Below are 18486 nucleotides of genomic sequence, written 5' to 3'. Positions count from 1 at the left end.
AACAATGTAACGTTACAGTATAACCATATGCTGAACTTTCTACTACTCTACCTGTGTGTACATGTGTAACACCCTATCAAAACTTCTACTGTGGGTTCCTCACACAAAACAACTCATTTCCAAATTGGAACACACTATAAATGTTGGACTGCTAACCATTGCTGTCCAGTGAATGTGGATCAAAATTGACCATGCTTGCCTTGCATACTATGTAACAAGACTGCACATGATATTTACGCAGAAGAAGCAGTGTTTATAGCAATAATATATTGATACTGTACATAATTACTTGGTGCACATGCAAACATACATTGTATACACATAATACATAGAGTAGGTGATGATAATACAGTATAAGTACTAAATTTCTATTATGTAAATACAATTATGCAGTTTGAACAGTTATAAGTGCAGGTGAGTGTGCATAACAAACAGGAATGTTCACTCCATGTAACTAAATATCACCTTCTTCCAGGGCTTTCCTATATTTGTAGCAACGCATCACATGTACTTGTAATAATACACAAACACAGTGAATAGCCATGAGAACTTACATTTGATGCTGTGATTCCTTGAACTGGATTTTGAAACGTGCTTTAGCAACATCTTTAAAGCTTGCATTAGGAGGTTCTCTTGCAGTGCTCTTCACATCAGTATATCGTCTTTGCTGTCTTATCTTTAACTCACAATAATTGCACTTGATGGGGTCATTTTTATAATCATAATCTCTTTGACTCTTCACACGTCTTGGAATTGTAGGGACTGGAAGCAAAATAGTTGGTGACGGTACCTTTGAGTCACTGTAAGTGCGAAGTATCGTATCACCAGTGTAGTTATTGTGAACATCAATGCTGCCATTTGAAAATACGGTACTTTTGCTTGTATCTTCATGATTTTCCATAACATCATTATTCTCATCCTGTTCATTAGGCACTGACGTGGTCTGGTGAGAATCACAAGTGCACTTCAGATCTCCTAGTTCATCACGAACACGTGGAACAGGAAAAGGATAGTTCTTGGTTAGGTCATCATCTGGTTCTCCTTCTGCCCAATCACGTACAAACCCACGTGATCGTCCTTTCCAATTATCCTAAAATATGGTAAAGTGTAATCTATTGCATCACAATAACATGCATGCTGCAGATGTAGGAACATAAGAACTTCCATATAATTACTGTAATCTAAGCGCACGCTAAGACCTAAGGCTGCACTATGACCTAAGGGCATGCAGTGATGTTGAAATTGTTTCAAGCATTACATAATTTGTAAACTGGTTTAACAGGTTTGGGTCATATGACACACCACATTGTCAAAAATTGAATGGTCTAGTAAAATAAAAGTTCCCAACCATTTGGATATGGATTAGATATACGTGCACATAAATTATATGCACGGCCGTATGTACATTGTATGTTTATTACACAACCTTTGTTACTTATTTTATATATATATAATTAAATCATGCAATGAAATACATTTATAAGTCTGTCTTCAATAATCATCATTGTATCTACATAGAAAAGAAGAAATGTGAGTAAAGACAAACCTCAAAGTCAGCCATAGGCTGGTTTTGGGGCCTTGTAAAGTACAAAAAGGAGTGAAATCCACACAAAAACAGCCAAGCTGTGAAAAATGGTGTGGCCTTAAAAAACCTGGGTGAAAAAAGTTGTGAAATCAAAGGTGGCGGCCAAGAAATGGCTGCAATGATGTTAATGCTAAAAATTTTAATAATGGCTGTGTGCATTGTTAAAATTTATTAGCATTAACATCATTGCAGCCATTTCTTGGCCGCCACCTTTGATTTCACAACTTTTTTCACCCAGGCTTTTTAAGGCCGCACCATTTTTCACAGCTTGGCTGTTTTTGTGTGGATATATATATATATATCAAGACCGAGGGGTAGCCAGCGCCCACACAAAACCCAACATGGTGTACGAGAGTCCCAATATTCAAGTATTTCAAAAATATTTCTGTATTTAAAATATATCTGTAAATACAATGTCGATTTTATCGTGATGTATTTACCTCAAGTTTTTGTACAGGATAGCCTGAGAGAGGGATGAGAGGAACTTCAGAAGAGATACAGGTGCACTTTGCACTATCAATTTGAACCGTTGTATAGAGCGGTGACCATAATTGAACTTATGGACGGACAAAAACGAGAATAACCTATTTTGTATGTGGTTCGGAATTGGGATTTCTAAATATTTAATGGATTTTCTAATTGGATTTTTCAGATAGTGTACGAGAGTCCCAATGCATTGGATACCCCTCGATCAAGACACACGGTAGTGCATCGTGCGGCCCAAGAAGCCGGCGCGCCACACCATGAGTACTGTATATTAACAGGAATAAAGTAAACGCGGTTTTTACTCCTTTGTAGCTCCGTGATGCCTTATCCAATTGAAACCAAAGTGGCTACAGATGTGCTGGCTAGGAAGGGGAGTCCACATTCCAAATTTAAAGAAAATCTCTCCAGCCATTTCCGAGATACGAGCGGCCAAAGTTTGAGTTTTTTTTTCTTCATTTTTCTTCTACTTCTTTTCGCACACTGCTTAAACCTGGATGAAATAGCTGTGAAGTCGAAAGCGGTGGCCAAGAAATAGCTTCAATGATTTCTAATGCTAATAAATGTTAGAAGTGTGCAATGAAAATTTTAGGCTTATTTGAATACTTCTTTTTAACCTTATCTCAATTATCTAACATACAGTATCTAGAAAATTGAAACAAATATTTTTTTAGTTAACTATAAAATAATGTAACCAGTGAAGTGAGCAAATTACAATTGGAGAGCATAAAAATTGGAAAACGTTAGTTTTGACATTGCACCCAAATGGTGGGAGAGTTGGAGGTGTCTAGACCATTAGATATACTTTTGTTTACAAGTAATTCACGGAAGTTTACTATTATCTAGATAAATAAACCTGTCATATCCTTATCTTGATAAGTCTTATGATATCTTGATAATCGGATATATCTAGATAACCGCACACGTCTAATAAATGTTAGTGTGTGGAATAGTGCTGGGCAATAATTACTCTACAGCTATACAGAGTAGCTCTGCTATTGTATAAGTATCACCCTGTTATAGCGTTGTTGTTTTTGCATGGATATGCATGCATATATATCTGTACTAGCAACAATTTATGTTCCACTTATGAAACTACATACATCTATATATCACAAATTTGATGCAATATGGTAAGTACACTGTATGCAATAGAAAAACTCACTGATAAAGAATCATATGCGTGATCAAATATTCCGATAAACAAACTGAGAACAATGTAGATGAAAATGAATATAAATAGGATGAGATAAATTTTGTTGTATACAGAAATGAGTACAGATACAAATGGATTGCTCCAAGATACTGTTGTAAAAGCTTGACCAAGCCCATCACCATTAAGAAAGCTTATCAGGTTTTCCGCTGTACTAAGAGGGTCTTTAAACTGTAAAAAGGAAATTATACATTATATATGGCTATGTATGATTTTAATAAAAAAAATAATACTTACCTGTGGATTATATGGTCCAATAACAAGCCAACCACAGAACATGAATGCCATAAAGAAAATGAACATACACACTGCAAATCTCAAGATACTTGGTAGTGCAAGTTTTATTGTAATCAGCAAAACCTGTAGAGGAGAACATCACATACTCATAATAATGAAACTATTGCCCGTATAGACATTATAAAAAGTTTAGGCTTACATATATACGTACAATTATTATTTTACAGAGGTATGCACTAACATTTAATGTTTCAAAGTAATGGAGAAATCCAAACAGACCACACCACAGTAAGAACAATCCAATTCCAAGTATAACACTAACTGCTTCGATCAGTGATAGGGAGATATGTACCTATTATAATAGTGTACACATACAAGATCAATTATCAAAGACATAAGAACATCAATTACTGACTTAATACTGGACAGGGGCCTCCACTAATCCATGGAATGGAACAGGACGAACCACTAAAATGTGGAACAGAAAAATTTTTCAATACCATTATTATTGATATTGTGTGACATGCAGCTTGTTTCATTCTTGTTGTTTTTTAAAAACAAAAAGTTACAGATGGTACAGTGTGGTACAATGTAGCGTGATATTGAGGATCAGTTGGCAACATGTGGCAACTGCCCAGATTATTTGCAAGTGCTAAACATTGTCGCCCAGACAGGTGGCAACTGTAAGCTCCCTGGACTAGATTAATACCAGGGTTAATGCATGTTTTCAAGGCTCGTGATTCTGCTTCTTTTTAAGTGAAGCAAAGTGTAGATAGATAGATAAGTATATTGACAGACATACAGACAGATAGATAGATAGCCAGTTTACTATATAATTAAGTACTGGAATTTAGTTTTTAAAGGGAATGTGGATGCTTCTTGTATTCTCAGAGCATTCCCACATAACTATACTGAGTACGATCCAGCCAGAGAGTCTTGATCTAGTCTAACCAACATTGCTAAGCCTCCTGGCAATACTATGTAGTACTTGCAATGAATCATGCATACAATATCAATAATTAAAAATCTTCCCATTCCATGTTTTACTTTAGTGACTCATCCCATTCCATCCCATTCATGTTTCATGGAATAGTGGAAGCCTTGCAAAGGCACATTAGTATATCCACTTTGTACCAACTGAATAACTTTCTTAGCCATTCACATTAAGAGATCGTGCTAATGTATATCAGTATGACATAGTAAGGGGTAACAGTGATTTTCATCCAGTTGTTCTTTCTTGGATTTCTTTTGTTAATTTTCCTGAACTTTTGGCAATACTACGTATATTATTCTACTTTATAAGACCACTTATCAATGACTGTTCTATGTGAAGCATCTTAATTATATTACAATTACTTGAAACGTTTCAAGAAAGATGAAGGCTTCTCTTATTAATATTGCTGTACATTTATGGTGCTTATGCCATCATCAATCTAAAATGTGAACGTATTATGATTGAATCCAGAATTTCATTGTACCATTTGTTGAAATTCAAGTACCTAATAACTACATATCAGTTCCTACGAAATTCAGCTGCAGGTGCAGCATTTATGTAGGCATTAATAAGTGTCGGATAGTGTCAAGAGTATATAATGGGGAGGGAAAGTGTTGAACTTTGATACAAGCTGTGATAAATGAGTCCATAAAGTATACTGCATACCCTTGTTTCCTCTTGTAAACCCTACCGATGTTGATTGCCCAGAATTAACACTTTACTAGTTTTGGTGGGTGGTCCTCATGGAATCACAATAGCTGATAGACATGTCAGTTTCTCTAGCAGAATTGTCAAGGCAAGGGATAGCGACTATGGCAAAACAGAGGATAATGAAGACATTACATGCAGAGCTGATCACCAGAGTACAGCAACATGGGAACTGGAACCCAAGGTCGTGTCAATGTTCCTGGTGATGTTTTCATTTTAAATGAGAATGAATAAAAGCTGCCAAAGATTGATGAATGTGAATAGAGTTACAGAAGCTTTCATAAAGAAGTTTGTGATAAATTATCCAGTATTTTTTTCTGGACTTCCTTTTGCTTTGCAAAAGCTCATGACAACTTCGGAAATTCGATGGTTGTCATACTGTAACACATCAAACACTGATGTTCCATCCTCCTTTGGGTTTTACATCATAAATCCAAGTAACCATCAGGGTTTCAAAGTATAAAGCTCATGTGATGATAAAGAAAGCCGAATCAGGTGTTTTGGAATCTATCATATGTAGATTGTGCAACAGATTTTCTGTATGGTCCAACTACAAATTTTGTATTGGAATTGATCCACAGATACGGTTCACATTATTATGAAGTAATCCGTTTTAACATCATGAGTGTTACAGACAGTGAAGCTATTTGCCCATGTTGATTGAGTTATTTGCAAACTGTAGCTCTTATTAGCCAGCAATGCTAATAGAGCAGAGAAGAGTTCTAAGGAAGTGCAGTGCTTTGCTTGTATGACTGATCTTAATTGCCAGAGAAGTCACACATTGGAAGAGAGCCCCACCCTTCAACTGTAGAGGCAATCGCCATAATCAAGAGCCAGAATGACATACAAGTCTCCTGCTAGCGGACAGAAGAGGAAGCATACTGCACAGGCTGAGAAATCTATAGTATGATGAGGAATTTGGAGAAGTATAGTGAAGTGGATGTGATAAAATGGTGACCAGCATGTGGAGATATGTTCAATTGTACGATAGTGATGAAGAGCTAGAAGTCAACATGGTGCCGGCAAGTTAATGAATTAGAAATATGGTACACTGGCAGTAAGTGTCAACAACAGCAGTATCTACATGACCAAACTGAAAATAGTAAGCGTAGCTTTTCAATGATTGTAAACTTTAGTTACAAAATATTTTGCTAGATTCTGAAGCAGAGGCAACAGGTGGAGCATGATAACCACTAGAATTGGTAAGCTAAATCAAAAGCTACCACGCTTAACTTTATTTGTTTGTTTGTTTGCAGCTTTAGCAGTGTATATGAGAAGCCCTGCTGCTCTCAAGAATTTTGGGATTATTCAATTGCCATCAAAGTCCACTTCACAGTCTTATACTGGTGCTTTTATGCATAAGCCTGGAGCAAGAAAACAGTGCATAACCAGTCAAGTTGCTCATTATGTCCTCTTCGAGGAACAGTGTAGAGAGTCTGCCAAGTAAGAGCCCAAATCAGATGGGTGCTAATCTTTGATAAAGTTGCCAGCTGATGTGGAATTCATGTAGCCATCAGTTGATAGGCCTTGTAATGACACATAAAGAATCGTCTTTACTACTAAATGACATTTACCGACTGTTGAAGGAGCTGGAGAGTGTCCAACAAACGTTTTACATACTTCAGTTTCTCTTGCATGACTAAACAGTGAATTTGATACTGTTGGGCCATGCTTCCTCCACTATGGATTAAAAATTTGTCACAGCATATGTGTCATGGACACCATAAAATTTCATGGACTTAAAATGAATCTATTAGTTTGTGATTCAGTCATTTAAAAAGTCATGGACACACTGGAGCGTACTTGCTTAAGGCAGATCAAGTTGATAACTTTAGAGTTGAACCATGGATGGTGAATCCTTTTAACCCACTCACAAGAGTTTTTGGCTTATTTGTCTGTATGTACATTACTTGTGTGCAATGTACGATATACAGTGTACAGTGTGATGTGTGTAGTAGTAGTGCAAGTGTGTAGTATAAGTATGTGTACGTGTGTACGTGTGTGTGTGTGTGTGTGTGTGTGTGTATGTGTGTGTGTGTGGTGAGTGCATGCCTATTATATTTATTTAGTTTGTTTTCTAAAAACATGATAAATACTCTGTTTTGTTTAAAAATTAATGGTACAAAGCATTTTCAGCGGAAAATGTAAGTTTGGATAGGATATAATTGATTATCTTTACAAAAGAGAATTGTGCCAGGTAAAGAATAACTGTGCAAGAATAGTAGCAAAATTGAAGGAAACTCAATGTTTAAGAGATGCTTGGACAAAGTAGATTCTATTTCCAGCAAAGATAATGCAGGTAAAAATGTGGTGATCTGTACAATTGTGCCTTTTACCAGCACAAACAACTACTGGGAAAGCTTCACTGGTTTATCCATCGTAATAAGACTGCAGCTAAAAATGTTGAGAAGAAATCAGAAGTCCTTACTTACTTAGAAGCTTGACATTATTTGTTTGAGTGTGACTTTCTCTGTCATGAGCAAATCAGAGGTCTCAACTCCAAGGTTCTGAAGAATATGAATAAAGGTTTCCAATATTTTTCTGAGTGGATGACAGATCTACTTGAGCAAGGTATGTGGGTATTGTAGCCTGGATGTCATTTATGCTAATAGACCCACATTTCCCTCATACCTCCATCACACAAAAGGACTTTCTATCATAAGCCAATTATTTTGTGAAATGTGTGTATAATTATGTTGTCTATTTAGCATGGGATCTTCTCTGTATTGATGTATACAGCTTTAATGCCTTTGCAAAGTGGTTTTCAACACTTATCTGACATTATTTTAATTCACTCCTCTGGATTTCTGGATCTGCAGTAGCGAGTCTGTTTAGTCAGTACAAATACAGTGTTGGTGATAAATTAGATGCTGTTAATTATGTTGCATCAAGATTTTCACATACTATTAAACAGTGTACAGGTAGCCATCATGTTGGGAAACATTACAGAGATGAACCTAGGTGTAAACATAAATCTAATCAAAAACAGCCAAGCTGTAAAAAAAGGTGCGGCCCCCAAAAAGGCCATGATGAAAAAAGATGTGAAATCCAAGGTGGCGGCCAAGAAATGGCTGTGATGGTAGGTTAATGGTAAAAATTTTAATAACGACAATTCAGGTGAATTTGGTGCCAAAACCAAGCGGCACAAAATTCACCTGAATTGTCGGTATTAAAATTTTTACCATTAACCTACCATCACAGCCATTTCTTGGCCGCCACCTTGGATTTCACATCTTTTTTCATCATGGCCTTTTTGGGGGCCACACCTTTTTTTACAGCTTGGCTGTTTTTGATTAGATATCACTTCTTTTTGTATTTGTATACTGCAAAGCCGGCCAATGGCTGGCTTTGGGGATTTTTTAACCCATATGTTTTTTTCTTTACCACAGGAAGAAGAAAAAAACTTAAAGAAGATATTTAATACTTCAATTATTTTTGATTTTATTAGTAATTATACAAATTATATACATATATTTATTACATGCCCATTATTCCCCACAGGATATTCTTTTGCAGCTGATCTCTCTACTGGGTGACTTGAAATGTAGCTGAACTATCTATAAGGTGACCTCTTCTAGCTGATCTCTCTACAGGGTGATTTGTTTCTACATGAACTCTCTACAGGTGATTTGTTTGCAGCTAAACTCTCTACATGGTGGTTTCTTTGTTGCTGAACTCTCTACACGATGGTTTTTTTTGTAGCTGAACTCTCTACAAGGTGACTTCTTCTAGCTGAACTCTCTACAGAGTGATTTGTTTGCAGCTTAACTCTCTACAGGGTGATTTGTTTGCAGCTGAACTCTCTACATGATGGTTTCTTTGTAGCTGAACTCTCTACAAGGTGACCTCTTCTAGCTGACCTCTCTACAGGGTGATTTGTTTGTAGCTGAACTCTCTACAGGTTCTTTGTTTGCAGCTAAACTCTCTACATGGTGGTTTCGTTGTAGCTGAACTCTCTACACGATGGTTTCTTTGTAGCTGAACTCTCTACAGGGTGATTTGTTTGCAGCTGAACTCTTTACATGATGGCTTCTTTGTAGCTGAACTCTCTACAAGGTGACTTCTTCTAGCTGAACTCTCTACAGGGTGATTTCTTTGTAGCTGAACTCTCTACAAGGTGACTTCTTCCAGCTGATCCCTCTACAGGGGGATTTGTTTGTAGCTGAACTCTCAACAAGTGATTTATTTGCAGCTGACCTCTTTATGTGGTGGTTTCTTTGTAGCTGAACTCACTACAAGATGACCTCTTCTAGCTGATCTCTCTCCAGGGTGATGTGTTTCTAGCTGAACTCTCTACTGGTGATTTGTTGCAGTTAAACTCTCTACATAGTGATTTCTTTGTAGCTGAACTCTTTACAAGGTGACTTCTTCTAGCTGAACTCTCTACAAGGTGATTTCTTTGTAGCTGAACTCTCTACATGATAGTTTCTTTGTAGCTGAACTCTCTACAAGGTGACCTCTTCTAGCTGATCCTTCTACAGGGCGATTTGATTGTAGTTGAATTCTCTACACGGTGATTTGTTTGAGGCTGAACTCTCTACATGGCGATTTCTTTGTAGCTGAACTCTCTACAAGGTAACTTCTTCTAGCTGATCCTCTGCAGGGCAATTTGTTTGTAGTTGAATTCTCTACATGGTGATTTGTTTGAGGCTGAACTCTCTACATGGCGGTTTCTTTGTAGCTGAACTCTCTACAAGGTGACCTCCTCTAGCTGATCTCTCTACAGGGTGATTTGTTTCTAGCTGAACTCTCTACAGGTTATTTGTTTGCAGCTAAACTCTCTACATAGTGGTTTCGTTGTAACTGAAATCTCTACACAATGGGTTCTTTGTAGCTGAACACTCTACAGGGTGATTTGTTTGCAGCTGAACTCTCTACATGATGGTTTCTTTGTAGCTGAACTCTCTACAAGGTGATTTGTTTGCAGCTGAACTCTCTACATGATGGTTTCTTTGTATATAGCTGGATTCTCTACAATTAAGGTAACCTCTTCTAGCTGATCTCTCTACAGGGTGATCTTTTGTAGCTGAACGCTCTACAGGGTGATTTGCTTGCAGCTGAACTCTCTACATGATGGTTTCTTTGTAGCTGAACTCTCTACAAGGTGACCTCTTCTAGCTGATCTCTCTACAGGGTGATTTGTTTCTAGCTGTGTGAACTCTCTACAGGCGATATGTTTGCAGCTGAACTGAGGTTTCTTTGTACCTGAACTCTCTACAAAGTGACTTGTTTCTAGCTGATCCCTCTACAAGATGACTTCCTCGAGCTGATCTCTCTACAGGTTGATTTGTTTGTAGCTGAACTCTCTACAGGGTGATTTGTTTGCAGTTGAACTCTCTACAGGGTGATTTGTTTGTAGCTGAACTCTCTACAGGATGGTTTCTTTGTTACTGAACTTTCTACAAGGCAACTTTTTCTAGCTGATCTCTCTACAAGGTGACTTCTTCTAGCTGATCTCTCTATAGGGTGACTTGTATCTAGCTGAACTATCTACAGGATGATCTGTTCATAGTTGAACTCTCTACAAGTTAATTTGTTTGTAGCTGAAACCTCTTGTTTCAAACTGATCTCACTGTAGCATAACTTCTTTGTAGCTGAACTCTCTACAGAGTGATTTTTTTTGTAACTGAACTGTATATAGGGTGATTTGTTTGTACCTGAACTTTCTACAGGGTGATTTGTTTATAGCTGAATGCTCTGCAGGGTGATTTGTTTGTAGTTGATATCTCTACAGGGTTTCTTTGCAGCTGAGTTCTCTACAGGGTGACTTCTTCTAGCTGAACTCTCTCTTGTTTCTAGCTGATCTCTCTACAGAGTAACTTGTTTGTATAGCTGAACCCTTTACAGAGTAGTATTTTGGTTGCTGAACTCTCTACAAGGTGACTTGTTTGTAGCAAAATTCTTTACAGAGTGACTTGGTGGTGGCTGAATTCTCTACAGAGTAACTTATTTGTAGCTGAATTCTCTACAGAGTGACTTACTTGTAGCTGAACACTGTATAAACTATAAGATGTCTGTAGCTGAACTCTCTTCAGGGTTACTTGTTTGCAGGTGATCTCTATAGGGTAACTTGTTTGTATAGATGAACTCTTTACAGGATAGTTTCTTTGTAGCTGAACTCTCTCCACAGTGACTTGTTTGTAGCTGAATTCTCTAGAGAGTGTAGCCGAACTCTCTACAGGGTGCATGACTTGTTTATAGCTGAACTCTCTTCAGTGTGACTTGCAATGTTATGAATCACTACAGCGATATATTTGTAGCTGAACTCTCTATAGGGTGACTTGCTTCTTGCTGAACTGTCTATAAGATTAACTGTTTGCAGCTGAACTCCCTACAGAATATGGTAATAGAATTCTATAATGGAGTAAATAAATTAGCTGAATGCTCTATTACGGTGACTGTTCTATTAGAGTATCTCGATCTCGCATTTGCTACACGGAGTTGGCTTTCGAATCATAACTCAGTGGTTTGTAATCCAATTCTTCTATACTACTGCAAGAACTTTCAATGAAGATTATTCCAGCTATACACCGATTTTCAGCTCATTGCTCTAAGCGGTTTGCCTAGTAGGCGTGAAAACTAATACTTTTTTATTCCTAAAAATCGATCGCGTAATTGTGACACATGTTGGGTTTTGTGTCATATCTCCGTGGTCTTTATCTCGATTCCTTTCAAACAACCAAAAGGCACTCCTACGATGGTTACTCCATCTACATAGCAATTTTCAACTCATTCCATGAAGCAGTTTACCCTGTAGGCGTGACAACAAATCGAGCTTGTTTTACGCGAATAATCGGTAATAACTCCTGAATCATTCACCGGATTTGCACCAAATTTGATGCTAGGATTCGCCTTTGGACTCCCCTTCTGTGTGCCAAATTTCAAGGCGATCGGAGTACGTGTTTGCGTTTTATAGCAATTTTTGCAAGTGTGCGAAAATACGAAGAAGAAAAAAAACGAAGAAAAAAAAACGAAACTTTGGCCACTCGTATCTCGGAAATGGCTTGAGAGATTTCCTTCAAATTTGGAATGTAGACTCCCCTAGCTGGCGGGCAACTCTGCAGCAAATGTGGTTCCAATCGGATGAGGTATCACCGAGATACAAATGTGTGAAAATGACGTTTTCTTTCTTTCTTCCTGTCAATATACTCACGGTGTGGCGCGCCGGCTTCTTGGGCCGCACGACACACTATCGTGTGTCTTGATATAGAGAAGGAAGTTCTAAAGATTAGTACATATATTAATAAGTACTACAAATACAAGCACATGCCTTAATTTAATCAGGCCCATGTTAATTCAATCATTTTGAATTGACCACTTGTTTCAAGACTGTGTCAACTTCATGTAGGGAAGGTATAAAAACTGAGTGTGGGAAGTACATAAATCCCGTCTCGGTATTTCAAGTATCCAGGAATGCTTGATTTGTCTTTGGTATTTACAGCTTGTAAGATGGTGGAGATAGAACATCCCTTTGATGTTCAGAACAATCTCCAATTTGCTTGTATAAAGCATGCAACATACTATAAAGTGTTGCACCTTTAAACTAATAATACACAACATCACCATCTGCTCCTATTGATGCACTTTTAGGTTCGATAACACATTGCTGAAATCGAGGAACATGATCCAATGGAAATGAGTACACAACTGATGATAATGTTATCATTACTTGGTGCAGTGAGGGACTGGTATTCTTTTTTTAGCAAAACCCAACCATTTACCTCTGAGAGCACTCTTGCAATTTCTAATATTTGATATCTTCCAAAGAATCCTTTTCAATTAAAAGATACACACCGTATCTATACCATTCAAACTGGAAGTGAGTGAAAGCATCTTATTGCTTTTGCTGCTAATGCTTCGCATAAAAGAATACCATTTTCAATGCTTTGCAGTGACTGTATCACTTCTTCTCTTCAGACTTGCTTTTGTAGAATCTTTTCTTGTCTTTTTTCCACACTGATCGGTGGTTTCACCAGAATGGTCCACACTGTTCTTCCTTGTCGCAGTTTTTTCCCCAGCTACAGTGTATGTCCTTTGACTCCACTGCTTGCTGCCCTCTATCACTGGAACTCTTTCTACAGGTAGACCTAGGCTGTACAGCAGTTTTGGTCATATTGTTTATAGTCTTCGTGTGTTGACTTCCTCCACTAGCAATATTTGAGTCCGTTTCACTTGCATAGGCTCAGAGTTCGACTGCTGGGCTGCTAGTGCTATCATTCTTCTTCTTTTGCTTTCCAGGGTGTCCTACTCCTCGAACCAAGTTCCTCTGTGCAGTGCACCACTCTTCATTCTTCTTTCCGCATGCACGCATGTTATAACAAAACGCATACATGGGATTATAAATCAAGCATTTTCAGATGGTCAACATTAAAAGTTATCAAAACATTGGGTTAAACCCTTAAAATTTAAGAATTATGCATTAAGTAAATCTAATATCTGTTTAATATTTCTTTTGAACCTCAGCTTGGTAAAACAAGCTGATCATAAAATCTCATCATTCCTTGTCCAATGTAAAATGCATGTATCAAGACACATGGTAGTGTGTTGTGCAGCTAAGAAAGCCGGCGCACCACACCATGAGTGTATTGACAGGAAGAAAGAAAACAGCTATAGAAAACAGCTTTTTCACGCATGCATAGCTCCATGGCCCCTTCTCCAAAGCACACAATTTTTGCATTATAACTGTCTGCCAGGTAGGGTATGCCACACAGTAAATTTGATTAAATCCGTAACAGCTATTTGCGAGATATGGGCATTCAAAGATTCGTATTAATTTTATCGTTTTCTTCTTATGCCATACGGAGGCTACGAGAGCTTCAATTTCTTTTCGCACACTTTGCAAAAATTGCTATAAAATGCAAATATGTAATTCGATTGCCTCAATCTTTGGCACGAATGAAGAGTGTGTAACGGTGGATTCACCTACCACGTTTGCTGTGAATCTGAGGAATATCCAAGGAGTTATGAGCATTTATTCACATAAAAAAGATCAAACTTCTGTCATGGCTACAGGGTAAACCGAGTAAATGAATAACTTGATAATCAGAGTGTAGATAGGCTGATCGTTGTAACAGTGCCTTTTGGTAGTTTAATAGCAATAGAGTTACAGCGACAAAGTTATAAAGCAAAAACCAAACAAATGTAAAATCGTGGGATCAAGATACTCTAATAGAGCAGTCACCATGTGGTAAAAAGGTGTACAAAAAATGTTGAATAAATCTTACCAGAGTTCGAACCAGGACCTCCATACCTAACACCGGCATCCTTAATCACTGAACCACTGCTACCTTGGCTGATCACCTCACTTAATTTCTGCTTTATAAATGATATTTCTAGTTGAAATCTGCTTAAAATCAAACATTTGCAGCCATTTGTTGGCCACCACCTTTGATTTCACAACGTTTTTTAACCAGGATTTTTAAAGGCCACACCATTTTTTCACAGCTTGGCTATTTTTGTGTGGATTTAATATACACTACATACAAAAACACTAATTTACAACCTTTAACTCACAAAATCTCTACAGCACACCATACACCAAAAGAAAGTCCTTGAGTTTCTCTATCTAATTCTGACCGTACAAAGAAAATGTTGCCATAGTGACAGTTATTTACTGCTGATGATGACATAATACATGCTTCATACATTAACCTATTGGAAAATTTAATTATTTGGCAGGAAAATCCCAATTTACAAGTTGTTATCCTCTACCAAACTTGCTAAGTTTGGTATCAGTGAAGGATGCTTAATAAGACTCCGACCATATAAATTGTTAAAGAGGTTAGCTTACAGAGATAATTATGTTGAAAACATGTGTTTTTAAGGGCATTCTGAACATGTTCCCCTCCTTTACTGCACAAAGAACTTACGCATGAGTTGAATCGCTTTTCATCATGGAATTTGATAAAGCAAACCTTGTATCTGTCAACCACAGTACGCGGAAGTCATGGTGTCTTGTTTAGAAATATTTTATATGAAAAGGGCATAACCTATTCGGAAATCCGGAATATCTTACAAAAGTTTTGATATGATGAGTGCCTCTACACTTATTAGTCACCAATCAACACATGCATCATTAAGTTGTTTAAGCAATGCCATAGAACTCTACAGACTCTTTTTTGTTTTTACTCACATTTCTTCTTTTCTATTTAGATACAATGATGATTATTGAAGACAGACTTATAAATGTATTGCATTGCATGATTTAATTCAATATTTGATAATATTATTGTAATACTTTAATAGAGTGCACATTTTTGAGGACTTCTAATAGAACATACATAGAATGTTCTAGAACAATCTAGTACTTCTATTGGTAGATCTATGAAATTACGAACGTTTGATCATAAGCAGATTTCAACTAGAAATTTCATTTATAAAGCAGAAATTAAGTGAGGTGATCAGCCAAGGTAGCAGTTAAGGATGCAGGTGTTAGGTATGGAGGTCCCTGATTCGAACTCTGGTAAGTTTTTTTTCTCGACATTTTTTGTCACACCTCTTTTTATCCCATGGTGACTGCTCTATTAGAGTATCTCAATCCCATGATTTTACACTTGTTCGGTTTTTACTTTATAACTTTGTTGCTGTAACTCTATTGCTATTCAAACTATCAAAAGGCATTGCTACGATGATCAGCCTATCTACACTCCAAGTTTCAAGTTATTTCTATACTCGGTTTACACTGTAGCCGTGACAGAAGTTTGATATTTTTTTTACGAGAATAAATGGTCATAACTCCTTGAATATTCCTCAGATTCACAACAAACTTGGCACGTGAATCCACAGTTACATGCTGTTCAGTTGTGCCAAAGATCGAGGTAATCGAGTTACGCATTTGCTTTTTATAGCAATTTTTGCAAGGTGTGCAAAAACAAATCAAAGCCCTCGTACCACCCATACGGTATAAGAAGAAAAAAACGAAGAAATTAAAACAAAAGTTTGAACACCCATTTCTCACCAATAGCTGTTGCGAATTTAATTAAATTTGCTGTCTGGCGTACCCTACCTGGGGGACAGCTATAATGCAAAATGGTGTGCTTTGGAGAAGGGGCCATGGAGCTATGCACACATGAAAAAGCTGTTTTCTTTCTTCCTGTCAATATACTCACAGTGTAGTCACCAGCTTTCTTGGCCGCACAACACACTACTGTGTGTCTTGATGTAATAGGACGGATGGCTGTGGTATTCGGGATTGATAATGCGAGCATTGTAAACAGGAAGGAGTAAAATAGTGTGAGACAAATAAGCAACCATATTGTTGCTATCACTATAGTTGTCAAGTCGGACATTTACTTCTAATAGAAACACACCACATTATTTTAGCCAATCAAATTAGTATTACAGGTTTTTGTCAATGGACCTTAACAAACAAGTGTAATACTAATTCTATTGGCTGATCATTTGATGTATTTCAAAATAATACATCACGGTACTATTGAGAGTATTATATTGTAATACATTCACTTGTTGGATTATTTTTAAAATCCATAATTTTTTGAGCGCCTTTTTCTTAGTGAAGAAAGGGACTAACAAGATATCATCTTATTCACCTACTCAAGAGTACTTCAAAAGTCTTTGTTTCATTGCAGTAGACCCAATGGCATGCAAGGTATGGGTATTTATGTTTATTTACATTATGTCAAAGCGACAGTACACAATTGATCTTTCTTGTCATTGTAATCGTAATTGTAATATTTACACAGGGAATCCACTCAGTAAAACTGATTTTCAGTGGAGCTCATCACATACATACAAATATACACAAACTATTAACTACTGTACTTATATTGCAAAATTACCAACTAGCTATAATTACATACAACACAAAGGCAAACAAAATAATTTAAAAACTGTAACACAACAAAAAATCAAAAATTCAGGTAAAAATTTTTAAATGATGGCAATGTGGCAACCTCAGAAACACTTGCTGATAATTCACCTTTGCATGTATTGAAGAAAAGTGATACAAAAAAAACTTACCAAGTAATTGAATTTCCTATTCATGGCAAACATGATGGCGCGAATTGCAACTCTGTACATAATTTTGCTTGTAAATTACAACTGTTTTAGCAAGTGCTTGTTATTTATTTGCTGTACAAATTGATTTTCTGTTGTTGCTACTACGTATGTAGGGCAGTAAATCCCAGAGTTATTACTATATCAGGCTGAAACTTTGCTAGAACATGCATTCAGCTAAGTAGATTATAAATATTTAATAAACAAAAATTGAAAAATGCACTATTGTGTCAGGTTTTTGCAGATCCAGTTACATAATAGCATGTACACGCATCCCAAACGTACAGGTAAATTACTGTGGAATGTGACATAAATCATACTGATGAACTCAAACAATTGTCAGCAGATTAGTTTATAAAGTGTCAGATTGGGTAGGTTCACTTAGAAAAAGTTTGTGATATTATAGAGGTAATTTGGATTACAGAGACGCCAATTTAATTGCCTACCTCCTTATGGAGAGATTCTTCACCTGTGGCCCTTTGGCTAGCTTGTACAGTGTATATACATATCTAATCAAAAACAGCCAAGCTGTAAGAAAAGGTGCGGCCCCCAAAAAGGCCATGGTGAAAAAAGATGTGAAATCCAAGGTGGCGGCCAAGAAATGGCTGTGATGGTAGGTTAATGGTAAAAATTTTAATAACGACAATTCAGGTGAATTTGATGCCAAGACCAAGTGGCACAAAATTCACCTGAATTGTCGTTATTAAAATGTAACCATTAACCTACCATCACAGCCATTTCTTGGCCGCCACCTTGGATTTCACATCTTTTTTCACCATGGCCTTTTTGGGGGCCGCACCTTTTCTTACAGCTTGGCTGTTTTTGATTAGATTTTTCTTTACCACAGGAAGAAGAAAAGAACTTAAAGAAGATTTGTAATACTTCAATTATTTTTGATTTTATTAGTAATTATACAAATTATATACATATATTTATTACATGCCCATTATTCCCCACAGGATATTTTTTTGCAGCTGATCTCTCTACTGGGTGACTTGAAATGTAGCTGAACTATATACAGGATGGTTTCTTTGTAGCTGAACTCTCTACAAGGTGACCTCATCTAGCTGGTCTCTCTACAGGGTGATTTGTTTCCAGCTAAACTCTCTACATGGTGGTTTCTTTGTATATAGCTGAACTCTCTCCATGATGGTTTCTTTGTAGCTGAACTCTCTATAAGGTGACTTCATCTAGCTGAACTCTCTACAGGGTGATTTTTTTTGTAGCTGAACTCTCTACAGGGTGATTTGT

At 37.0% G+C, this 18486-nt stretch overlaps 1 protein-coding gene across 1 annotated transcript in view; it reads right to left on the bottom strand.

Annotated features, from left to right (window-relative positions):
- Positions 1–242: 242 nt before the first annotated feature.
- LOC136253307 (mucolipin-3-like) overlaps positions 243–18486 on the bottom strand; it is a 52115-nt gene continuing 33871 nt past the window's right edge. The window contains exons 7-11 of the mRNA XM_066045949.1: positions 3760–3870; positions 3519–3641; positions 3234–3452; positions 555–1090; positions 243–482 (exon numbers count right to left, since the gene is read on the bottom strand). Of these exons, the coding sequence (XP_065902021.1) occupies positions 455–482; positions 555–1090; positions 3234–3452; positions 3519–3641; positions 3760–3870 (1017 nt within the window). The 3' untranslated portion in view covers positions 243–454. The remainder of the gene's footprint in view (positions 483–554; positions 1091–3233; positions 3453–3518; positions 3642–3759; positions 3871–18486) is intronic.

This window comes from Dysidea avara, chromosome 4 (assembly GCF_963678975.1).
Source record: "Dysidea avara chromosome 4, odDysAvar1.4, whole genome shotgun sequence".
Classification (NCBI taxonomy): Eukaryota; Metazoa; Porifera; class Demospongiae; order Dictyoceratida; family Dysideidae; genus Dysidea; species Dysidea avara.
This window is presented reverse-complemented; position numbering and strand designations above follow the sequence as displayed.